At 34.6% G+C, this 26,583-nt stretch overlaps 1 protein-coding gene across 1 annotated transcript in view; it reads left to right on the top strand.

Annotated features, from left to right (window-relative positions):
* EEA1 (early endosome antigen 1) overlaps positions 1-26,583 on the top strand; it is a 165,493-nt gene that overhangs the window by 68,005 nt on the left and 70,905 nt on the right. The window contains 11 exon segments of the mRNA XM_017868342.1: positions 2,837-2,964; positions 10,083-10,151; positions 10,228-10,259; positions 10,262-10,287; positions 13,241-13,280; positions 14,199-14,312; positions 14,937-15,058; positions 15,945-16,100; positions 25,246-25,285; positions 25,288-25,314; positions 25,317-25,360. Of these exon segments, the coding sequence (XP_017723831.1) occupies positions 2,837-2,964; positions 10,083-10,151; positions 10,228-10,259; positions 10,262-10,287; positions 13,241-13,280; positions 14,199-14,312; positions 14,937-15,058; positions 15,945-16,100; positions 25,246-25,285; positions 25,288-25,314; positions 25,317-25,360 (798 nt within the window).

Here is a 26,583-nt window from a genome sequence, read left to right as displayed (position 1 = left end):
CAGGATGGTCTCGATCCTCTGACTTCGGCCTCCCAAAGTGCTGCAATTACAGGCGTGAGCCACTGCACCTGGCCCACAAATATTCTTTAACATATGAAATTTTCATGCACAATAGATTGCATGAGGATATTCTTGTGTATTAGGGTGAAAATGGGCCGATAGTGTTTTCAGAATTAATATCCAGTAATATTTTTTAAAAGTCAAGACTTTGGAGTAAGGCCTCCTCAGAACCCTTGTTTGTGTGTGCTTGTGTGTGTATGTGCATGTATGTGTATGTATGTGTGTAAAGTGTGGGGAACTACTTTATTATCTATAAAACTTTGGAATGCAAATAATTTAAAGACTAATTCAAAATTGAGAGTTTTCTATTTATATTGGGTTGATGATGCTGAAGTATTACGTTATATATATGTGTATACACACACACACACACACACACACACACAAATTTTTTGAGACAGAGTTTTACTCTTTTGCCCAGGCTGGAGCGCAGTGGCACAATCTTGGCTCACCGCAACCTCCGCCTCCCAGGTTCAAGCGATTGTAGTGCTTCAGCCTCCTGAGTAGCTGGGATTACAGGTGCTTGCCACCAAACCCAGCTAAGTTTTGTATTTTAGTAGACATGGGGTTTCGCCCTGTTGGCCAGGCTGGTCTCGAACTCCTGACCTCAAATGATCTGCCTGCCTTGGCCTCCCAAAGTGTTGGGATTGCAGGCAAGAGCCACTGCACCTAGTGGTATTATGTCATATTTGAATATTACCAAAATTCGATGGATACAGAAGTTGAGTAAGTAATTTTTTAGAGTACCAACACACAGTTGGAGCGAAAGCTGTGATTTGTTTGATTTGCCAGTTTACTTTGTAATCAGGTACCCCTACAAGATAAACTTCAGTGCCATCTTGTTAGTCATTAATTCAGTTTCATGCATTAAGGTATTTTTTCATATGTATATATTTTGCCTTCTCAGTTTGAAGGCCAAGAATATATTTTGCCATTTGTATCTTGTAGAGAACTCTGATAACACTTGAAAATTATAGCCAATACATATTTTGAATAAAGTCACTAAAAGTTAGATAAAAGGGCTTCTTTTAAGGTAGTCATTTATAAGGTGAGTCAATGAGTTTAAGAGATAGAATAGCATATTAGTACATGGGATTTGTCTAGCAGACTTGTGCATCTTTTGGTTTAGTTAGGTTAATGATTCTAGGAAAGTAATGTAATTTTCTGAGGTTTAATTTCCTCTTCTATAAAATGGAAATAATAATACTAACAAAGTATTGAGAAATTTAAACAAGGTTGAATAGGGAAAGCACATAGTATGGAATTTAAAAATAATCATTATTGTTATACATTCCATCCTGTATCTAACAGCTATCTGTACTAGTGCTTCTCAAATATTTTTGATAGCAACCACTTAAGAAACACACTTTTCTGTCATCACTCAAAACAAAAGTTAATAAAACATCCTTACTACATATGATGAACTCTAATATATTTTGTTGTAGAGAATTATTATTTTAAAGTTGTGGCCAGGGCCGGGCGGTGGCTTACTCTTTTAATCCCAGTGCTTTGGGAGGCCGAGGCGGGAAGATCATGAGGTCAGGAGATCCAGACCATCCTGGCTAACACGGTGAAACCCCGTCACTACTAAAAATACAAAAAATTAACTGGACGTGGTGTCATGCTCCTGTGGTCCCAGCTACTCAGGAGGCTGAGGCAAGAGAATTACTTGAACCCGGGAGGTGGAAGTTGCAGTAAACCAAGATTGTGCCATTGCATTCCAGTCTGGGTAACAGAATGAGACTCCGTCTCCAAAAAAAAAATTGTGGCTGGGCATGGTGGCTCATGCCTGTAATCCCAACACTTTGGGAGGCTGAGGCAGGTGGACCACCTGAGGTCAAGAGTTCTAGACCAGCCCGGCCAACATGGTGAAACCCTGTCTCTACTAAAAATGCACAAAAAATTAGCCAGGCGTGGTGGCAGGCGCCTGTAATCCCAGCTACTTGGGAGACTGAGACAGGGAGAATCGCTTGAACCCGGGAGGGGGAGGTTGCAGTGAGCCAAGATCCCACCATTGCACTCCAGCCTGGGCAACAGAGTGAGACTCATTCTCAAAAAAAAAAAAAGTTGCAACCCAGTAAGTTGATTTCGTGATTCATTAATGAATTGCAATCTAAAATTTGTAAAACATGGATCTTTATCAGCATCTGTAACATAGTACTCTAGTTGATAGTTTTAACCATATAATAATTCTGGGATTAGTTATGTAGTTGTATTTGTTTTTTATATTTTGTGGGGCTACACACTAATTTTAGGCCTTTACTGTGTTAGCTGTAGATTAGCAAGGAAATTTACTGACTAGAATACTGGTCTATCATTGTAGATATCTGAACTCTGTGGTGATTATGAATTACTTTTTTTCCCCTCAGTGATTCATCATCTTTTTTTTTTTGTTAGCCTTCCTGTGAAGTAGATTGGAACAGATATTATTTTACTAATATGGATATCTAGAGAATGGAAGGATATGATGGCAGATCTTCTCAACTAATCTATATTAGAACTAACTTTTCAGATTAGACTTGGATACTCCAGCTATTAATTTATCTAACCTAAAGATGGTTGCAAGGGCTTTCTTTGTGTTTTGTAAACTTCAACTGGAATAGACAGTGAAGTATCTTTGTATGATACAAGAATTTGGGATTGATATCATAAGATACAATTTACCTAATGGCACCATTGGTATGATTAAGATATTTTATGATATTTAATAATATGCAAATTGTTGTTTCATAATATTAAATACTATTTTGAAACTTTTTTCTACCCCTTTCTATAGGGTTTCATATGTCCTCAGTGCATGAAATCTCTTGGATCTGCTGATGAACTTTTCAAACATTATGAAGCTGTTCATGATGCTGGTAATGACTCAGGTCATGGAGGAGAGTCTAATCTTGCTTTGAAGCGGTACAGTATGATAATTTTGAAGTATAATGTTATGGAATATGCATGTGATATCATTGTTTAATCATGATTAATTAGTTTATGAAAATAGTAACCTTTTTGTATTATTTAATTTAAATCTGTCATCATTTAGCATATCCTTCCTCCATTATTGTTAAAAACTATTCAATCCTTGACCAGTAACTATCTATGCCAGCAACTACAATACGGTACATAGGGTATGTTTTTAATGAAGATTGTGAGTTAGCGAAAGAAGGTTAAATTATAGTTAGCATATTGTGTGTAATATAAGATACTATTTGCTTACATGACTTTATAGTAAGTTGTTAAAATAATGAATTTAGCCAACAATTAAAATTTAATTTTAATTAAAATTTTAAAATTCCATTTATAATCACCAGTATAGCAATAAGCACACGTACACATTGTATTTTTTGATAAGTTGTCTTCGTCATTTTAAGAAGTAAAAGTAAACTAAAATATAACTACTTAGAACAGCATTCAACAATATAACTTTGCATTTCTTCCGCTGTTGGAGAGAACTCTTGTCTTTTGTCCCCACTGAGGGCATAAAAGCTTCACTTCATTGTACTTGTAAAAAATTATTTTTATGCTCTCCTAAAAAAAAAAACTTACTGGTTGATTAATCTGCTGTAACACAAAGAATACTATGTAAAGGAAAATTTGATGACCACATAAACTTTGTGGTTGATAAATAATGTAGAACTATAAAACATGGCCATTTTAAATTAAAATATGTGGGAAAAACTGTATTAAAATATGTTGGAAAAAACTGTATTAAAATATGTGAGAAAACCAGTGCTTTTGGGAAGAGTGGATCTTCCTTTTAATATGACTGTTAATGCTCTCAGGTATTTTATGTGTGAATTAATAATTTCGGCCACTATTCTTTTGTCATTTGTTAGGAAATAGATTAAAAATATGTGGTTATATTAAATTATAAATGTTTTTATGTTTAATATCAATTTAATAGAGTTGTGTTTCAACTATGAATTAGACCATGTCCAATATATGAACTTTTAACATAAAGGCATCCACGGTCTACCCTTGTTCTTCTTAACTTTTCATTTAGCGTTTTAGTTAATCGAAGCCTGACTTCTGCCCTACCATTCTCTGGCAGTAGCTCTGAAGGCCAACAGTAACCTGGATTATTTTCAGTTCTTATTTTGCTTGACCTCTGTTTTGATTATCTTTACTGTCTGACAGTCTACCCAAAGAGCCTAGTGTTTAAAACTATAACAGTTTATTAATTTTCATGATTCTTTGAATTGACTGCATAGTTCTTCTGCTTTAAGTGAGGTAAACTGGGGTTGTAGGAAGACCAGAAGTTTCAAAATGGCCTCACATTCATGGCTGGAATTCCATGTTGGATGCCAGCTGGGAGCTCATCTGGGGCTTTATGCCAGAGGCTTCAGTTGTCTTTCATATGGGCCTCTTTATATAGCTGCTTGGACTTCCTCACAAACTGATAGTTCGTTCCAAGATAGTGTGTTCCAAGAGGAAAGAAGCAGAAGCTGCCAATCTTCTTTAGGCTTGATTCAAAAGTGTCAGAGCATCACTTCTGCCATTCTATTGGATAAAGTAGTCATAGTGCCAGGTCAGATTCATGAGGCCTGAAGATAAACTTTGTCTTTTAGTGGGTTAGTGGATTTTGTGTGTAGGAAAGGAAGAACTTGATTGTCATCTCTGTAGACTATCTACAACAACCACTGCAAAATTTGGCTTTGCCGTCTCTCCTTCCTTCTAGTCTTCTGAGATGACATACCATTGTGATAATTTTTTCTTGATCTGTTTTGTATGCTGCCCTTTCTCTCTATGGTCTACCTGGGGTAATATCTACATCCATAACTTCCTCCTAAACCACATCTCCAACCTAGAATTATCTCCCAACCTGCCTATTAGTTACCTTCCCTCAGATGTTCCCGAGGCACCTCATCATTGACATTTTGAAAATAGAGTTTATTCTGTTTTCTTCTAAACCCACTACTCTTGTCTACTCTTCTGGAGAATGGCAGCATTATCTTTCTACCCAGTTAGTAAAGCCAGGAAAGTAGGTGTGCTCATTTTTACACATCTGCTCCTCCTTCCCCTATCTGATATATCATAAAGTTTAGTTAATTCTGTTTCCTTAATAACATATATTCTTTTACATTTTTTACTGTTGTAGTTCATTTTAGGCTTTAAATCTCACTCAGAAATGTTTTTTCATATTTATAATTGACTCGCTGTCTTTAGTCTTGTACTCCTCCAATTAATTTCTCCATATTGCTGCCAGAATAATCCTTTTTTTTTTTTTTTTTTTTTTTAGAGATAGGATCTTGCTCTGTTTTCCAGGCTGGTGCAGTCATAGCTTACTGTAGCCTCCAACTCTTGGGCTCAAGTGATCCTCCTGCCTCAGCCTCCCAAATGACTGGGACTACAGGCATGGACCAACATGCCTGGTTAATTTTTACTTTTTTTTTTTTTTTTTTTTTGAGACAGGGTCTTGCCATGTTGCCCAGGAACCTCAAGAAGTTCTCAAGGACTTCTCCCACCTCAACATGCCAAAGTGTTAGGATTGCAGGCCTGAGTCACTGCGCCCAGCCAGAATAATATTCTTAAAATGCAAATTTGATTGATGTTGCTCTAAGTAATAATTTTTGCTGGCTTCTCATTGCTTACAGAATAGTTACTGCATGCGTTTCCATTTTTATCTTATTGTATCTCCTCTTCCCATTTTCCTATGCCTCAGTTTCTGACAATTGCATTCTACTCCTCTGTAACACTTTGGATGATATGTGATTATGAGCAGGATATGTCTTTTAGATCGAAAGTCCACATGACTCAGGTGGGTCATGAAACCTTTTTGTTTTAAAGCCCTCTGTTCATCAGTTTATATGCAGATTTCATCAACATCAAATATTTGAAGCTTGATGCATTAGTGAGCTTTTTTAGACTAGATCTTTAAATGTATGTATGTAGATGTACATAGTACAAAATTCAAATTGTTCAAAAAAGTTTATGGTGAAAATTGAGCCCTTGCCACCCCCTTTTCCCTAGCCTCTTTTTTTCGTCAATTTCTTATGTATTCTTTCAGAGATATTCTATGCTTATATATTCATATGCTTATATCTACATATAAATAAATATATAAATACCTGTAATTATATAAAAGTTAGCAATTCTACGTTGTTCTGTACCTTTTGTTTCTCTCTGTATCTTATGGATTCTTTCATATCAATTTGGATAGACCTATCCTATCTTTTTAATGATAGCATGGAATTTTCTCATTCTTTGATTGATGACTATTTAGGTTATTTGTTGTGTTTTGCATACTTATGACATCATGTAAGTTCCTTTGGAGATATCCTTTGTACCTGTTTGAGTGTATCTGTAAGATGAATTTGAATCCAGCAGGGAAAGATATGTTCCTGACATCCAGAATAATAATTCTTTATAATGGTGTTTCCTCATGAAATCTCTCTCCCCCAGAAAGGCCTAGAATGGTCAGTTCACCATTCTTTGTCAGTTTGACCCTTAGGTGAGGGGAACAGAGTGTGAGAAGCTTCTCAGACGGGAAAGAGCATGCCAGACCCAAAGGAACAGAAATAAGCAGGGTTGTCTGTGTGTGTGTGTGTGTGTGTGTGTGTGTGTGTGTGTATGTGTGTATGTGTGTATTTCCCCCCTTTTTACAGAGCTTTTTCTTCTTTTTTTGTTTTTTTTAAGGTAGAACCTAGCATTTTATTTAGATCTTCATTAAACTGTTGGAATTGAGAACCAGACGTGTGTAATAAACCTCCAAAAATAGATCCTGAAAGGCACTTTCTGCTTTGGGCAAGCAGTCATGGAATAAGCATGTAAACAAGCTGACTTCTCTATCACACCAACCAAGTCAGCTTTCTCCATGGCCAGCTGCACCAGCTCTGCCCTCCCTTTGTTAACACTCAGCCAGACCCCCGGTAGGTCTAACCCAAGGTTTTTCTGTAGGACACCTTGGCCTACCTAGGAATGCTGGAAACATGTTGTTAAAGGGATCATGGTAATCATGGTATTGAGAGAAAAAAAGAATTTTGAAAGCTGCCATCTGAGGTGATGCCTTCTGTGTACTTACGCCATACCCCAGAATACAATAAATAAGCAATTAGAAAATGTTCAAATATGAAGGGATTTCCTCCTCCCTGCCAAAAACACTGCTCTCTGAAGGAAGCTGACTTCTCTGTAGCTACACCAGCTGTTCAGAAAACTCATTAGACCTGGTTTTGAAAATAAAACAAAATTAAAACCCTGGGAGGAGTTATCGTGCAGGGTGGAGTACTCAGACTTTCTTATAAAGGAAAAAAAGTTACCTGGTACCAAAGTGTGCAACCTACAGACCCTCAGGGACTGCCCTGTGACTTCACTGTATGGTACCATAAAGGTACCAAGTGCCTGTTTTTCTAGAGCTAGGAGTTGGTGAGGTTTGGCTAGTGCTGAAACCATGCATAGGATTGGTTTAGTAAATTAAAACCTTACTATGTACGTCCTCCAAAATACAGCTGAAAGTGGAGAGATTTTGATTTGGTACTGTTAAAGAGGTGGCAATTAAGAGCATAAGCACCAGGGACATGGTTTAATGGTAACTGCCTTTTTTTGATGTCAGGCTAGAGCTCCATCTGGGAACTTGCATTACATGCAAGATTGATCAAATAGAGAACACTCCCTGACAAAGAGCTCATAATTAGAAATGGATCAAGTTCCAGGGAGGATAAGGGGAAGACTTCACATTCATAATAGAGCTCAAGACATTACAAATTCATGCTGACAGGACTGTGGCATTGCCAGACAGAGGCTATAAGTGGAACTACATGTACTTTATGTGCACATTACAAGGACATTTTCACCATTTGGTGGGAAAGTCAATGCAATTAGGACTTTGGAGCATTGGGTCATAGGGCACAAATGTTCAATTTTAAAGCATTATTTACTACAGTGTTGTTTCTAGGCAGTTACATGGATCACCTGTGGTCACTAAATTCATTACAATGGTAAACAAAACACCTAGGGACAGAATAGCAAGCCCAACAAAACACCTAAGATTATTTACTACGGTGTTGTTTCTAGGCAGTTACGTGGATCACCTATGCTCATGAAATTCATTATCGATGAACAAAACACCTAGGGACAGAATAGCGAGCCCAACTTACCCACAAATGCTAAAATTCATGTCATTGACTAGTGACTACAACTGATCAGGCACTGAAACAGGACAGGAAAATTTAGAAAGGAGGGCCCTTTCCCTCAGAGCTCGAAGCTTTCTCTGTTGCCTACGCCAACAAGTATGGGTGAAAAAGGCTAACACTTTCAATATTTAAGCTTTTTGGGCACTTCCCATGGGAAGCTATCCCTACCAAAGTGACCATAGGCTGCAGTCCTCTGGCTTCTTCAGATCCAGATCCCTGACAATAACCCTAGAGTGGAGATTGAAATTCTTCTTTACAATCTCTAGTAGCTCTCTCTCACTCTTCTGAGAGGTACCATAATGGAAAACGGAGATAGATAATGGATGAGAAACTCCAGTAGAGTAAGAGACCTGAACAAGAATCCTTCTGCACAGACCTCCTGTTACAAGGGATTTTGCCACTGAATGAGCAGGATAAGCAACGGAACGGTTGACCTTAGTATAAAATCCTTTCATGAAAAGACACCTCCTCCGTGAACACCGCAACCTCCATAAGTGTCCACAATGGTTTTCCGTCCAGTCGTACAAACCAGTGTCACCCAGAGCCCCACCAATAACAAGTCTGCCACTTAGCTGTAGGTGGTAGATTATATCCTCATCAAGGTATTTTGCAGGCACAATGGCTTTGATGACTTTCTCCTTTAGGGCATCTCTCATCTCATCAAGACAAACCTCTTCATCATGCGAAACAGTTATAACAATTGTGTGGACTCTGATGGGAAGCATAGCACCTCAATCCTGCATGTACTGCACAGTAACTTGAGTTTTAGAATCAGGGCATAACCAAGGCAAAGTGCCATTATGGCATAGTTCTGCCAGTTCGGCTTTAAGCTTGTATGCCAAGACAATGGTTCAAGGCATACATACACTCCTCAGTTTTCATTAGTGGCATAGCCAAACATCAAGCCCTGGTGTCCAGCACCAGTGTCTTCTTCATTTCTGTCAAGATGAACACTTTGAGAAATATCTGGTGACTGTTCCTTCAAGGCTGCCAGCACATTACAAGTCTTGTAGTCAAACCCTTTGGAAGAATCATCATATCCAATGTGTTTAATGGTTTCACGAACCAGTTTCTGGTAGTCAGCAGCAGCTCTGGATGTAATTTCCCCAGCAAGAAGGATCATTCCAGTTTTAGCAACAGTTTCACAAGCTACTTTGGCATCAGGATTCTGTTGAAGGTGGGCATCAAGGACAGCATCACTGATCTGGTCACAGATCTTATCTGGGTGGCCTTCCCCCACTGACTCTAAGGTGAAGAGGAACATGCCCTTCTCAATGAATGCCTAGTGGAAGCTGCTGAGCTCCTGTTCATGTTGGTGTTGGTGGCGGTGAGTAGAAGTGGCATTGAAAAGGAGCAGCAGCAAGACGGCGGCTGCGAAATGTGCAAGCTGCGGATGGCATTCTACTCAGATCGTAGAATCAGGGTGTAACCAAGGGTGGTGTGGAGTGAACCAGGGCTTTTTCTCAGTGTGAAAAAAAGAAGCCAATGTTGATAGAGCTAAATGAGTGAAGGGGAGAGTGATAAGGCAATGACTAGATTATGCAGATTTTATAGTCCATGTTAATGAGTTTAGATTTTATGCTAATTACAATAGGAAGCCATTGATGCTTATTGTTAGTAAATTAATGGGAGACATTTTGCCTCTTGGCTCGGGCACTTAACCAGTCAGTTTTATGGTTATTTCCATGAGAAAATGTTTTTCCATTTATAAACAATGAGCTTTACAAATAAAATTGTTTTTCTAAGGGCTTTATATATATGCCATTATATATAAAATCTTTCATAGTTTTTTTTTGGAATTGAAAAACCTATAATGCTAATATACAATTACTAGTCATGATTTCTTAAGTTTTTTAATTAAAGGATGTTAACTATTAATTCCTTCCCCCCATTTTTATTTAGAGATGATGTAACACTGCTCAGACAAGAGGTCCAAGACCTACAGGCTTCACTTAAGGTAAGAATAAAATTGTTATACCTTTTATTTTCAGTGTTTCAGGTAATACCTCTTTTAAATTTACTAATTAAAATCTTTTTTATTAGGAAGAAAATGGTACTCGGAAGAATTAAAGAAGGAATTAGAAAATATCAAGGGCTGCAGCAGCAAGTAATTGCTCTTAAATACTTAAAGCATGTTTGTTAGTTGTTTATTTTTATTGTTGAAAACTAAATACCTTTTTGCAAGCAGGTGGCGGCCTGATATAAATAACTTCCTAATAGCCTACAGTGTATAGTCTTTGTAATTCTGATAAATGCAAACAAATATATGAAGAGTGAAGATGTAATTTTTTTAAAGGTGTACCATTAAAAATCAGTTACTAGATGGGCCTATGCCTGTAATCCCAGCACTTTGGGAGGCCGAGGCAAGAGGGTTGCTTGAGCCAGGAGTTCAAGACCAGCCTGGGCAATACGGGGAGACCCTTGTCTCTACAAAAAATTTTAAAATTAGCTGAGTGTGGTGCGATGTGCCTGTGGTCCCAGCTACTTGAGAGGCTGAGATGGGAGAAACGCTTGATCTCTGGATTTCAGGGCTGTGTTGAGCTATGATCTCACCACTGCACTCTAACCTGGGCAACAGAGCAAGACTCTGTCTCAAAAAAAAAAAAAAGAATCAGGTACCTATATGTTGTTTTTTTAAAAATCAGGCTGTATTATTCTAATTTTTTGTAATATATCTAAATGGCCAAAAAAAAATAAGAATAAAAAAAGGTTCAAACAGTAGTGAGTCTTCAAAGCATTTAAGTTTCTGACAAATTGATAATGACTAAAGTGTCTGCTGGTAGGGAAAAAATATTACTAGCTACTTATAGCTAGTAATATTATTTGTTATGTTAGTGAAGATTAAAAACTGAGAAACCTGTTCTATTAACAATGTTTTTTAAAAATTAAAAAATATGTATTTGTACATACATGCACACACACGCATATTCTCTATGACTTTACATAAAAATAATACATGGAAAAAAACAGAAGAAAATCACTGCAGTATCAAAAGTGGTTCTCTCTGAATAGGATTTTTTTGATGTCGTAGTTTCTGTGTAGTTTAATGTGTTTTCTAAGTAAATGCCTTAGTTATTATTTTTATGCTGAAATTATTTTAGTTTTATTCTGAAATTAGAGGAAGAATCAAAGGTTATTGAAATTTTACCAAATCCACAGTCATCATTTGTAAGAATAAAAGTAGTTACCCTTCAGCAATAGTTCTAATATTTTTCTAAAGTAATTAATAATCCCTTTGCATATTATCTTATCATATTGTGACTTTCAGAGAACCTTTTTTGCTTTTTAAAGCCTTTGCACCAAGAATAGGCAGTTGGACTGAAAAGACAAAACAAATAAGTAAATGACAAGATAATCAATCTTATTTCTATTCAGCTTCTCTAATTGGTGATTCTGTTAACATTAAAGAAGTTTTTAGTAATCTAAAATACTTACAGCTCATTTACTCATGTTTTGTACAGATGCCATTAATAGTTAATCGAATATGGGCTGTATTCTTTTCTGTATCTGAAAACAGAGTGGTAATTGTTTACTACATTTGAGATGACTATTTCACATTTAATACACTTAAATAACTTCTCCACGGTGCAAGGTGTAAGTTACCTTGGCAGGAAATTTACCTTTTGGGGGAAATATATTTTAAATACTTACGATTCTTTGCAATCAGTATGTCTTAGTTCAATGTAAAGAGAAACAAAAAGTCAGATATACTAGGAAATGCCTTATTAAACTCTTTCAGATGGGTATAATTCTCTAAAATACAAAAATAATGCCAAAGTAGTATATTATTTTGTTCCTAATGCATGTGACAAATTAAGCCATATGGAATCTGTTATTTCTGCTTCTTTTAAAGTTGACTTGTCCTGAATTAAAAATTTATGCTTATAAAGCCAATTTTTTTAGTAGTGATAGTTTTGATAGCATGTTTTAACTAATGCAAATGTTCAACTATTATAGGTGTTGTGTTTGATTGTAATAAAAAGCATGATTTGAAGTATGATTTCACAAATTGCATGGTTTATTGCCAAAGAGAAATTTTCTTAGGTTCACAGTGCTTAAAGGGGGAGAAGTAACATGAACAAATCTTGTGGGGAATATCAATTGATGAGGTATACTAACTATATAGTGAATAAGCTCCAAAATTATTAAAGTCTAGTCATCTATCAGGATGGAAGCAGGCTTTTGTGAAAAATAAAGTCTAAAAGGATTGAGGTGTGCCTTTTTATATGAGCAGTCTCTCTGGAGAGATGGCATCTAAAACAGTGGAGATCCCGCACAATGGGGATCTCCTCCTGCTAGAGGAGATGTAGGTGTTGGCTGGCAAGACTCAAGGCTCAAAGGCCAACAGGATGTGGTCCTGTTGCAGCATGAGCTGCCAATCTGAAAGAAAGCAACTGATAAAGTGCAGCCTGCCATGACCTAAGCTTTCAAAGTGTCTTTCAGACTCTTTGGTTAATATGCATTTTGAAGTCCAGTAGTTGAGGTCAGTAGCTCAGATCTGGGGTATGATAAGGTCTGATGTAATACTACTGAAGAGAGGAGAAGTTCATGCCAAGTTCTCACATATGGGGTCTAACAGGTATCACATGCTTGAGTGGAGGGGGATAACACTCCAAGTTCTTATTACAGCAAAATATATAGCATCCATGTAGCAAACTATGTTAGGGTTTGAAATTATTTCAGAGCTACATGCTAACACGATTGAATGTTGCCAGTTGACTTAAGTATTTGTTTTAGAATCTATATTTATAATTACAATAATTGTGCTATTTATTTATTACTGAGTTCATGGAATTTAAGATGACCACAATAACTTCATATTTATTAACATACAAAAAATCTATGTTAGAACTAATAAACTGAAGTTAGATCATTATGCTCGTCTGCCTGCTGGTCTCTTACAGATCTGGAAGAGTGGAAACTACCAAATTTAGATTTTCACCCAAATCTTACTACTTACCTCAAAGAATGTGACTTTCGAGATTTTTAAAAATTGACAATTTTAACAGTCTTATCTTTTCCTTTTAATTCATTTGTTTATGTCTTTTGTTTTAATTGAGGAGGCTAAACCTGATGGGTTGGTGACTGATTCATCAGCAGGTAACTTTACTTAAAGCAGATGTTTTTTCAGTTTTCTTTTTCTTCTTGTTTTCCTTTCTTTTTCTTTGATGCCTGCTAAATGAATTTTGTTTCATGGTTATGCTTTATCACTCTAAAACAGTGAAGATAATGGTCTTATTCTAGGTTTAGAGAGTTACATGTGAACTTCATAATTTAATCAGTTAACTAAAACTTTAGTTTTCTTAGTTCATTATATTTTGAAGTAAGGAATAAACTTCTGGAATATTACATTAATATGATTGTTTAATGAAATTTTAAGTCTATGTTAAGAATAAGATAGTTTCTTTTTTTATGGGATGGAAGTATTAGGAGTTGATTGCATAGTTTAATGAATTAAAATTTTTGAGGCCCTTGATTTCTTAACCGGTTTCTAATTCTTCCTGCCTTTTTTAACTAATTTTATCAGAGGAGCAGAATGTTTTCGTTTGAAGCCAGTTTGGTGGCTCATGCCTGTAATCCCAACCACTTTGGAGGGACCTGATAGGGGGAGGATGGCTTGAAACCCAGGAGTTGGACGATTAGCCTTCAGCACATAGCGAGACCCCCATTCTTTTAAAAAAAAAAAAAAAAAAAAAAAGACTGTATTCCCTTTTGGGTCAGTTGATGGTTAGGAAAAAGAACTGTGAAATGTTAAATTAACTTTTTAATCAAATCTTTATAGGGTTATTTGGGCAGTGATTCTAAATATTCCCTTTCATTTGTATTATGTTTTTAAGTTATGATTTATACCTTAAATGAAGCAGATATACTTAATTTCTTGAAATGTCAAAACACTCTACTTGTAATTGGATAATAAATTTAAGTTGATCATCTTTACAACTGTAATGAATATAAGTAATAACAATTTAGCATATGTAATTAACATGGTATTTGAATAACCATGGCATTTTTTTGTAGAACTACAGTCTTTGGAACAGCAATTAGAAGAAGCCCAAACAGAAAATTTTAATATTAAGCAAATGAAAGACTTATTTGAACAGAAAGCAGCCCAACTTGCTACTGAAATTGCAGGTAAATTGTATTAGAATTTTTTAGCCATTAAATCAGTCTCATTACCTTTTTGCCATTATATACCCTAGCAATAAATATAGTATTTTAGTGTGTTAAAGCATCTGTGATAGACTTAAAATGGTGATTAATGGAATTTAATGATTTCAGAGTTGCTATGTAAATTATTTTGTTTGTCCGCTAGCTGCCCTCCGTCAAAGGACTGGTGTTTCTCTGTAGATTCATGTTGAAATTTAGAGAAGATACATTTTCTTCTATGACATGCTTAAAGATTAAAAAGGAACATTTTAAAGAAGTGAATTAAATAATATAGTATAAATGTAATACTTGGTTATACTATCACATATATATTTTTTAACATGTGCTTTTAGGTAAAATGTGATTAAGTATACATTAAAATGCTAATTATTAATGTTGAGTGAAATTTATGTAGTCAGAAACAATTAATTTTAAGTTCATTTTATGTAATTAAAAGTATAAATTTACTGTATATATTTATGGTTATCTAAGGAATGTCAATTTGAATTAGAGCGATATACAGATATGCAGAGTAATATATGGGAACTTACAAAACTGCCCTTCCCTTAATGTCATAAAACTAATATTTATATAACTATCTTTAATTAGATATAAAGTCAAAGTATGATGAAGAAAGGAGTCTCCGAGAAGCTGCTGAACAAAAAGTGACACATATGACAGAAGAATTAAACAAAGAGGCAACTGTAATTCGAGATCTGAAGACGGAACTGGTAATTTAGGAATTATTTATTGAGATGTACTCTTACACCTTTCTAAATTAAAAATAAAATACATACCCTGAAGGAAAAAGTTTAAAAATATAATTTGAGTGAAATGGAGGAAATAAGCAATTCCCTATATTCTACCACCTGCATATATATTCTGTATATGATTTTAAAATAAAATGGAATGTTATGATACATAACTTACTACCTTAACTTTTTTATTGTTTCTATGTAAATATCATCTGTAATTTTAGTAGTTTACATATCTGCATCTCTGATCCTGGTCTTCTCTTGCATGTTAGTTTTACAGATTCGTCTGCTTTTAGGGTACTTTATGTTGAATTTCTAGCTTTAATTTCAAATTCAACAGGTATAAAATCAAAGTAATCATGTTTCCTCATTACTGTATTTCTGTTATTGGAATCATACTTCTCTAATATTCTCCCAAGACTTAATAATCTTGGATCTGTTCTTGACTTTCTTTCCTTTATTTAGCTCTCAATAAATATATAAATTAACTACATCCAACCTGCAGCATCTGTGCTTACATCTGCTCCTTCATTTTTATTCCTAGGATAGGAAAAGAAGGAATGTGGCATTTTCAAGTCAGTGTTATGACCAATAGATGTAGTTTGTGAAGGAAAGGAAAACAAAGTGGTACAGATAATTGTGAATTTACTAGACTGCACCTTGAGTAGTAATACTATTAAATGCAAGGTAGGATGGGAAGAAGTGGCTTATTGTGGGAGAAGATATCAGTGTTCGGTGTTTGGAGTCTAAAAATTGATATTGAAGATTGTTTCCCTTTTGATTTCTTTGTAGTGAAATTATTCTAAAATGTATATTATTTTAGTTTTCACTTTAATTTTAATTAAAATGTGTTGCTTCACAGCTTCAGAGACCTGGTATAGAAGATGTTGCTGTGCTAAAGAAGGAACTGGTGCAAGTTCAAACACTAATGGATAATATGACCTTGGAACGTGAGCGAGAATCTGAAAAACTCAAAGATGAATGCAAAAAATTACAGTCACAATATGCTAGCTCAGAGGTAATGAAGTTCATTGTACTTAAATGTGATTCATATTAGTTTGTCTAGTGTATACTGTTGAGTGAAGCCAGGATTTGAGATTTTTCTGAGTGGCCTATCAAAGTATTTGTCTTTCTTTCATTTTTAATCTGAATAATATTTGTTTATAGTCAATATGGTTTTACAGTCAGTATGTTTTGCTTTATAAAGCTAGACATTAAGAGAAGAATATTTGCATAAAGATTATTATTCTGTTTAATAAATGATATATATGGCTGACATGATATTTAAGGTTAAATTTACTCAAGGTTAGTTGATCAATGGTAATTGAGTTTGTCTTTGGTAGAAATAAAGGAACAATGATAGCATTTTCTACAATTATATTACCAATTTTGTTTAGAAAAAATATTTAAGAAAGGCTTATTTTGTAATAAGCTTATTTCTTTTTTTGTTTTTTGAGACAAAGTCTTGCTCTGTCACCCAAGCTGGAATGCAGTGGGGTGATCTCAGCTCACTGCAATCTCCACCTCCCAGGCTCAAGCAATTCTCCTGCCTCAGTCTCCCAAGTAGCTGGGATTACAGGTGCCTGCCACCACACCTGGCTAATTTTTGTATTTTTAGTAGAGATGGGGCTTCACTATGTTGGCCAGGCTGGCCTCGAACTCCTGACCTCAGATGATCTGCCCGTCTCGGCCTCCCAAAGTGTTGGGATTACAGGCGTGAGCCACCGCGCCTGGCCATAAGCTTATTTCTGATTGATAGACTTTGAATTATGAATTTGAAAGAAGTCTTAAAAGGAGCTAGTCTAACATTCCATCCAGGACTTCCCTTTATGGCAACCCTGATAAGTGATCCATAGTCCTTGCTAGGTGGCGTAGGGTGTGCATATTTCTTCCTAAGTCTATTCTATTGAGCTGACATTTGTTTCTCTGTAATTTACATGCACTGGTTCTAGTTCTGTCCTTAGGAATTACACAGAATAAATTGTTCCTCTTTCCACATGAGGTATTTGAAGACTGCTCATATTTGCTCTGAGTGTTTTCTCTTCCAAGATAAACATTTTCAGTTTCTTCCACTATTTCTTACATGACATGACTTTGGCCTGTAAATCCCTTGTATAATTATGTCAGCATATAACAAACTCTAAGATGTATAATAAATAAATTTCCTTAAAATCCTAGTCTGTGTCCTTTTACTTTATTATAGGAGACATTTTGTTATGACTACTATTATTTGTAGTCTTTAAGCTCCCTTATGTAAAGTAGACCTCTGATTTTCTTATTTTCAGTTTAAAAAGTTGTTACCGTGACATTTTAATTTGAATCTCTTTCTTAGAGTTTTGTAACTGGTGATTTAAAAAGCCACTCTATTCATAAATAGTAACATGTCATCAAGCTTTGGGGTATACGTATTATAGATAACCCATGTCTAATTCATTTTTTAAAATCTTTCTTCTTTATCTTATGGAAAGGGATGGTGAAAGTTTGTGGATATAACACACATAGGCATGTAAGGCCTTGTGATGCCTAACACTTCACTCTCTAACGTACGATATTTGGATGCAGATTTTCCAAAATTGACCCTTTGTAGCCCAATAACACTTAATTCCAAAAATTTTCAAACAATTTCAGGTGGTTCATGAACTTACTGAAGCCAGTTAAAAGTTCTTGTTCTACAGGTATTATTAATGAGCAAAAGACAGTGAGTAATCTGTAAGTACAAATGTGGAATCAAAGAGAGGCTGAATTAGAAGTCACATGAGGAAAAGTTCTATTCAGATGTTAGTGTAAAAATACCTAAAGCTGGGTGAACCTAGTCATTTATTTCTTTGTTTCAGTAAGAACTATTTTTGATTAGATATGTCTGCCTACTGGTATTTCTCAAATAAAAAAAAAATTACACTCTCTTTTGATTAAAAAATATCTTAAATGCTATTTGAAAATTTAAAATAAATGTATTATGGTGACTAAAATAGAACCAAATTAATGGCAGTTTTAGGAATACATATTTTAAAGTTGAGTCCTCTCTGACTTATTCCAGCTGCAAGTTTTGGAGTTATACTTGTTAAACAAATAGAGTATTAACAAGGAAATAAATTTACATGTTTACTTGCCATTTAACAAAATATAGACTGAGTATCGTGGCTCACCCCTATAATCCCAAGACTTTGGCAGGCTGAGGCAGGCAGATTGCTTCAGTCCAGGAGTTTAACCAGCCTGGGCAACATGGTGAAACCCTGTCTCTATAGAAAGTTAGCCAGACGTGGTGGCATGTACCTGTACTCCCAGCTAGGTGGGAAGCTGAGGTGAGAGGATTGCTTGAGCCCAGAAGGTTGAGGCTGCAGTGAGCCATGATCACACCACTGCACTCCAGCCTGGGTGATAGAGGCAGACCCTGTCTCAAAAAAAAAAAAAAAAAAAGTGAGAATATAATATAACTTGCTAATGGGAAGGCATTTCTAAGTAATATTTTATCTAAGAGTTACTCTAATTTAAGAATTACTCATTTCTAAGTAATATTTAAGAGTTACTATAATAAATTCTTTTAAGAATTTGTAGTGTGTTTTATGAATTTATATTATTGTAGATTAAAATACCTTTATATCTAAGGGGAAGAAGTGATTTAAGATGAAAAAGCTATGATTAGAGTTTTTTTGTTTTTCTTTATTTAACAAATTATTTTTGGTTGAGATGGAGTCTTGCTCTGTTGCTTAGGCTGGTCTTGACCTCCTTGGCCTCAAGCAGATCCTCCTGCCTTAGTCTCCCAAAATGTTGGTATTAAAGGCATGAGTCACCACACCCGTTCTATGACTAGAGTTATGAAAGATAGGTGAAAGAATTTAGTGTCCCCTCCATGGCCATCCTAAAACAGGGTATGTAGGGAAACAGTGGGGTTTTTTTTTTTTTTTTTTTTTTTTTTTTTTTTTATCTAGAAAAGAATATTCTAGAAAAGATATTTCTAGGAAAGAAGGAAGACAGCTTAGAAATCAGTTCTTCGTGTCTTCATTTAAAGTTTCATAAAAGTTTATCCTTTCAAGTATTTGGAAATAAATTTAGAAAGGAATTTATTTGTGCTGAGTAACTGAATAGGTGATTTAATATTTCATTATGTTTTAATAAAACAAGAATAATACTTATTACCTATTTAATTGATTAATGGATATGTAGTGATGAATGAGACCTTGGCTATGTTAAAATATTTTGAGTAACTTTAGGAAATGGTAACTTAAGAGTCAGAATAATATTATTATTAGAAACAAACTCATACTTTTTTGAGCACCAGTAGGTTTTGGATACTGTGTTAGGCACTTAAAACGTGGTCTCATTTGTTTCTAATAACCCTGTAAGTTAACTATTAAGTATGTTTTACATATGAGGAATCTGAGAGGCAATGAGGTTAAGTAAATTGTTCAAGGTCACACATAACATAGAAGCTAGGGTCGGAACTCAGGTCGTGTCCAAAGCCTGTGTTATTCCCTTTTTATCGTGCTGTCTCCTAATTTAGGTGGTCTGATGATTGCCTTATAAGTAAATTTGTGCTATTAATCTTGTCCTAATACTTATTGTTAATTTTTTTATTTTGCCATATTGTGTGTTGTAATATTTGTATTGGGTAATATCTAATACTTTTGAGTTATGTCATACCATTTCCATATGAAAAAAAATTACTGTCTACTTCATTTTATTTGTTTATAACTGCATTTGTTTTTTAGCATTTCCTTAATCTGAATATATGACGTTTCATTAATTTATTAAAATTCAATTCTATTTATTCTCAATTAAGTATGTTAGTGAATTATAGGACTTAATACAACAATTTTTATTATAGATGCTGCCGTTTTTACCAAGCCTAAATATTGGCATCAGAAACAAAACACATACAAAGGAATTAAAGAAGCTTTATTTTTAAGGGCCGGGTGCAATGACTCACACGTGTAATCCCAGCACACTGGGAGGCCCAGGCAGGTGGATCACCTGAGGTCAGGAGTGCAAGACTAGCCTGACCAACACGGTGAAACCCTGTCTCTGCTAAAAATACAAGAAATTAGCCGGTGTGTGGTGGCATATGCCTGTAATCCCAGCTACTTGGGAGGCTGAAGTGGGAGAATCCCTTGAACCTGGGAGGTAGAGGTTGCATTGAGCCAAGATCATATCATTGTACCTCGAGCCTGGGCCATAGAGTGAGACTCTGTCTCAAAAAAAGAAAAAAATTATTTTTAAATGTCAAATAAACATTTACTTCAAACCAAATTAATGGCAATTTTAGGAATATGTATTTTAACATTTATTTCAAATAAATGTTTATTTGCCTAGTATACCTCGTTGGGGCTGAAGATGTATAATCTGGTGTACGTTATTAAGTATGTATGTCCTTGTGTTTATTACTTTTATTGAATGCATACCTTACGAATACACTGACTTCTTTTTGCCTGAGCATTTTTGAAGGCATATAGAAAATATCTCATTCTAAAGCATTTGAAAATTCTTATAAACAATTGGCTGTTTTGTGGGTTGGAAATAGAGGATTTAAAGGTTAAAAAGTATTATTTATAAAAGTCTACATTATTGAAAATATCTAGGCTATAATCAACTTGTATTTGGTGTAGTATTTAATGGAAATGATTTTAAAGAATTTTATGTTTTCCAAATAAACTCATTTGAATCCCAGTTTTAAGAACTAAAATGCTTATGTAGATATGGAATAAGTATGATTAGACCCATGCATAGCTATGAAAATATTTAAATATCTTTTAAAGTATGGTTATTTAAGAGACTAGACTTGCAGGCAGGTTTGGTCATTTTTATTATGTGCTCAGTGTGTACTTTTGTCAGTCTTGTCTGCCACCTTTCATCCACCATTTTGTTATTATTTTTTCTGCTTTCTAATGGAGATGCTTAAATTTGAGGTAATGTGATTTTGGGAGGCTTTTTAATATTAGTAATACCCTTAATGTATCACCTTCAATTGTTATATGGCAATTTTATGTTTTAAGGCAAACTTAGAACTTCAAAGACATGCCCATTTTTGTTTTATTAATCATGCATAGCTTCAACCATTTAAAATGATTATTTACTAATAGTTGTAGTATATTAAAACAATAGTTTTTTTTTTTCTTGGCCATATTTTATTTTATTTTATTTATTTATTTTTTTAAGGTAAGAATTTCTTTTTTTATTTTATTATACGTTAAGTTCTAGGGTACATGTGCATAACGTGCAGGTTTGTTACATATGTATACTTGTGCCATGTTGGTGTGCTGCACCCATCAACTCGTCAGCACCCATCAACTCGTCATTTACATCAGGTATAACTCCCAATGCAATCCCTCTCCCTTCCCCCTCCCCACAATAGGCCCCGGTGTGTGATGTTCCCCTTCCTGAGTCCAAGTGATCTCATTGTTCAGTTCCCACCTAAGAGTGAGAACAGGCAGTGTTTGGTTTTCTGTTCTTGCGATAGTTTGCTGAGAATGATGGTTTCCGGCTGCATCCGTGTCCCTACAAAGGACGCAAACTCATCCTTTTTTATGGCTGCATAGTATTCCATGGTGTATATGTGCCACATTTTCTTAATCCAGTCTGTCACAGATGGACATTTGGGTTGATTCCAAGTCTTTGCTATTGTGAATAGTGCTGCAATGAACATAATTTTTCTAATGCACCAGCAGGATGTTTGCTTGAAACATCATTCCTTATTTTGTAATGTAAAGTTTTTTAGTAAAAATTCATATTGAATTCAATAGCATTTCAGACAATCAAGGGAAATGCAAACTGTTTTATAGGATCTAATATACTGTTTCCTTGGAAATAAGCATCTATTATCTATTTGGTGGTATAATTACTCATTCCTTTACTGAGTTTTTTTGGGTTTACCAAGTGTCAGGGACTGCTTTAGGTGTGGGGATTAAAATACCGAATAACACAGAATACTTGCTCCCGTAAGGCTTAATCCTTTCTGGAAATCAAGCAACAGACTGTACAAGTACACTGAATCATGATAGAAAGCCAGGTAATAATAAGGGCTGTGAGGAAGAAAAATAAAGCACGTATAGGCCATAGTGGAAGTGGGAATACTGTAGAACAGTTTTAGAGTGGTCGGGGAAGATCTCATGGAGGATATGTGTGAGAAGAATGAAATAAGAGTCAGAGTTAAGCAGTGGGAGCTAGGATTCCCAGGAGGAGGTTGAAGTCCAAGGCACATATAAGCTTGGCCTGTTAAGAAAGTCAGTATGAACAGAGATCTTTGAACTTCACCATAGTGATGTCTGAAGAGGGAATGTATTTACTTTTTTTCCTTTGTAATTATTGTCTGTCTTTAATCTTTATTTTGTCCCCAAATATAAACATAATATGTGATTATTGTAAAAGATTAATGATTCATAATGTGCAATAAAAAAGGGGAAACCTTTCCAGAATTCACTCTCCTCACTCCTCTTCTTCATAACTAAAGTCTGCCTCTGGATGTATAAGTCTTCCCACATCTTTCTTTATTGTCCCCTTGAATAAATTTTAAAGTTTTAAGTGCTGGACTTTATCTATATAAAATCTTAGTTTTGCAATATTTAAATTTGTACAAAGTGTAAATGATACACTTAATGTCCAGTTTTTTAGTTGTTAACCTTATGCAATCATTTGTAAGAACATATCTAAAAGCTATAAAATAGGATACAAAAAAGCTGTAAAATAGTATATTTTTGGAGTATGTTTGCTTTACAGTTTCCTTCTTTCGTAAGGAAAATTCTATTCTTATTCTTACTAGAAATTCTTATTTCTACATGTTGGAATTTGTCAGCAAGACAGACCTTACACTTGGCTTACTACATTTTATAAACTTCAATATGAAATCATCATATTTTAATGAGATATACACATAATTTATATTTTAATATATACTGTTATTATTTCTGTGCATTATGTGCCAGGAACCTGTGCAAATTTTTTTGATAAGATAGTTTTAAGTAGGGATTTAAATGTGATATTTTTCTTTTGTAATAAAATTGGCATTTTTTGCTATATGATTAAAACAATAGTGGTAAAATAGTCAAATTGTTCCTGTGTTTTCCATTTAACATCTGTAACCTACTAACAAAAAAATTTGAGGATTCAAAATTTTAGAAATAGTAATTTGAATAACTCGCAATAGAAATCCATTTCAGGTTTACATGTTCAGTTTAAGACAGATGGTTTTAAGGGTAGGGCTTTAACTTGAGTTGTTAGTTGAAAAGACAAAATAATCACGATTTTCTTCTTGAAATTATTTAAGATTATAATATATATATTAACATATCAGCTGTTACACATGACACTGAAGCTGTATAAGGGTTGTAACAATATGGTAATGTTACCGATTGCCCTTTCATTGCCAATCAGAATTTTGTATATGTTAAGTGATGTTTTCCCAAAAAGGGTCAGGCCATGCAGGTATTTCAGAACATACTCCATTCTAAAAAATTTTTGAAAACTATTTTAATTGACTTTTAGCCATTTGGACACCATAAAAAACTAAGTCGTTAATTATGTTATTAAAATAAGCCCAAGAAATTGATCATCAGTTCAGTCACTTCGTGGATTTTTAAAATAAACCCGTTATTAAAATAAAATGGTTATTTAAATAAAATAATTATTAAAATAAAATAAGCTCAAGTGTTTGATCTTTCAGTTCAGTCACTTACCTTTCTTATAAACTTGGTGGTGTCCAAAACTTAAAATCAAAGCCACCATAAAATGGATGAGGATACACCACCACTGAGAATTCCTTAAAAAAAATAAGTTCCACATGCTCTGGAGGGGTTTCCAAAAGAAGGGTTTCCAAAAGAAGAGTAGCCAAAGATCCCTTGAATAATAGCATTGTTGCCACGATAAGTTAGTAGCCTTCTGAGATTTCTCCCTTGAAGATGAAAGTACTCATTTGTAATATATGATATGAATAAGTATTTATAAATATCAAGAAAAAATGTAAAACTTGTATCTTATTCATATTATAAAGTTTATTCAGTAATAAAGAAATAGACACTGGAAATGATTGTAACTTTATTTATAAAGTGGAAAGTAAAGCCAATAGGCAATATTAGAAATATTAATAGAAAGTTATTTTGTCAGTGTCATTTGCAGCAGACTATACCTAAAAAAAAAAATACTTAGTCTTTCTAATAGTTCAGCTTTTATGTATTAGAAATTTATATTTCCAAGATCTTTGCTTACCTCTCTTTCTCTTATATTATTTTTAAATGATCAAACCGTTGCTTTAGTTAAATAAAACGTGATTTTCACATTTTTTAAAATGTTAAAATGCGCTGGGCTCAATGGCTCATGGCTGTAATCCCAGGAGGCCGTAGTGGGAGAGTCACTTGAGCCCAGGAGTTGGGACGAGCCTAGGCAACATAGTGAGACCCTGTCTCGACAGGAAATAAAAAAATTAGCTGGGCGTGATGGTCCTAGCTACTTGAGAGGCTGATGTGGGAGGATTGCTTGAAGCAGGGAGGCTCAAAGCTATAGTGAGCTGTGATCGTACCACTTCACTCAAGCCTGGGTGACAGAGCAAGAGCCTGTATCAAAAAAAACAAAAACAAAACAAACAAACAAAAAAAAAACAAAAAAAAAAATTAAAATGCACTAAAGCAAGTTCCTCCTGCCTGATGATTATACCTGACCATATAGTGATCTAACTTAAGGAAGCTGTGTATAACTTCAGCTTGATAACTTCTTTAGACAAAGACATTTTCATTATAATTTAGAAAGATGATTCATCAGTAGCAAGCTCTGTGTTGCATGTTTGCCCATGTCTTAAAGTAAAAGGATAATTTTACGCTACAGAAGTTAGAAAATGTAGACATAACTGGCATATTATCTTTAAATTCTGGAAGATTGAAATATAGAGTTTAAGAACCAGTAAATTTAGGTTTGCAGTTTGATACTTCAGAAACTTAGAAGTAGGATGCCAAATTTTATTTTATGTATTAATAAATAAATGAAGTTGTGCATCTTGGATAAATTGTAAAATTCGTTGTAAGCCGAGAAAAGCTTAATGTGGTAGTACAGGTGGCAGGATAAAGAACAAAATAGAAAATTCCAACAATAAAAAATTTGTTTTCTTAAAACCTTTTATACTTTCATCTTTTAGTTTTAAAAAATTTAGTTTGCTTTAATTTTTTTTTGTTTTTTTTTGTTAGGCCACAATAAGCCAGCTAAGGAGTGAACTTGCCAAAGGCCCCAGGAAGTTGCTGTATATGTACAGGAACTACAAAACTGAAAAGTTCACTTAATGAATTAACACAAAAAAATCAGGTGAGAATTTTAAAGCTATATATAATAGTAAATTGTTTTCATGTATTTTAAATATTAATATTACATAATTTAAAAATATATTGGCATAGTACAATGTAATTTATTCTGTATTTTTTTTTTAGTGTTTAATATGTTCATGTTATTATGCAAACCAATCTCCAGAACTTTTTTCATTTTGCAAAGTTGAAATTTTATAACTGTCAGTTCTACATTCCTCATTCTCTCTAGCTCCTGGAAGGTTCCATTCAACTTTCTATCTCTAAAATTTGACTACCCTAGGTACCTCATATAAGTGGAACCATACAGTATTTGTCTTTTCAAAATGTTGTTTTTTAAATTTTTTCAAACTTGGGTTACTACATCTAACAGTATTTGTCTTTTTGTGACTGACTTATTTCACTTAACATAGTGTCCTGAAGGTTCATTCATGTTATAGCTTCAGTCAGAATTTGTTTTTAAGGCTGAATGACATTTTATTGTGTGTATATATGTTATTGATTCATCTGTTGATCGACACTTGGATTGCTTCTATCTTTTGGCTGTTGTGAATAATGCTACTTTCAACATGGCTGTACACATATCTCTTTGCCACGTTGCTTTCAATTCTTTACCTTGTAAGTGGGATTGGTAGATCATATGATACTTCTATTTTTAATTATTTGAGGAACTGTCATACTGATTTTCTTTTTTATTATTATACTTTAAGTTCTAGGGTACATGTGCACAACAGTTCTAGGGTACATGTGCACAACATGCAGGTTTGTTACATATGTATACATGTGCCATGTTGGTGTGCTGCACCCATTAACTCGTCATTCACATTAGGTATATCTCCTAATGCTATCTCTCCCCACTCCCCACTCCCCACAATAGGCCCTGGTGTGTGATGTTCTCCTTCCTGTGTCCAAGTGATAACATTGTTCAATTCCCACCTATGAGTGAGAACATATGGTGTTTGGTTTTCTGTTCTTGTGATAGTTTGCTGAGAATGATGGTTTCCAGCTGCATCCATGTCCCTACAAAGGACATGAACTAATCCTTTTTTATGGCTGCATAGTATTCCATGGTGTATATGTGCCACATTTTCTTAATCCAGTCTGTCACTGATGGACATTTGGGTTGATTCCAAGTCTTTGCTATTGTGAATAGTGCCACAATAAACATACATGTGCATGTGTCTTTGTAGCAGCATGATTTATAATCCTTTGGGTATATACCCAGTA

The sequence above is a fragment of the Rhinopithecus bieti genome, unplaced genomic scaffold (genome assembly GCF_001698545.2).
Source record: "Rhinopithecus bieti isolate Rb0 unplaced genomic scaffold, ASM169854v2 scaffold_2453, whole genome shotgun sequence".
In the NCBI taxonomy this organism is placed as follows: domain Eukaryota; kingdom Metazoa; phylum Chordata; class Mammalia; order Primates; family Cercopithecidae; genus Rhinopithecus; species Rhinopithecus bieti.
The sequence above is the reverse complement of the archived record's forward strand: the minus strand, read 5'-3'. Positions and strand labels throughout refer to the sequence as shown.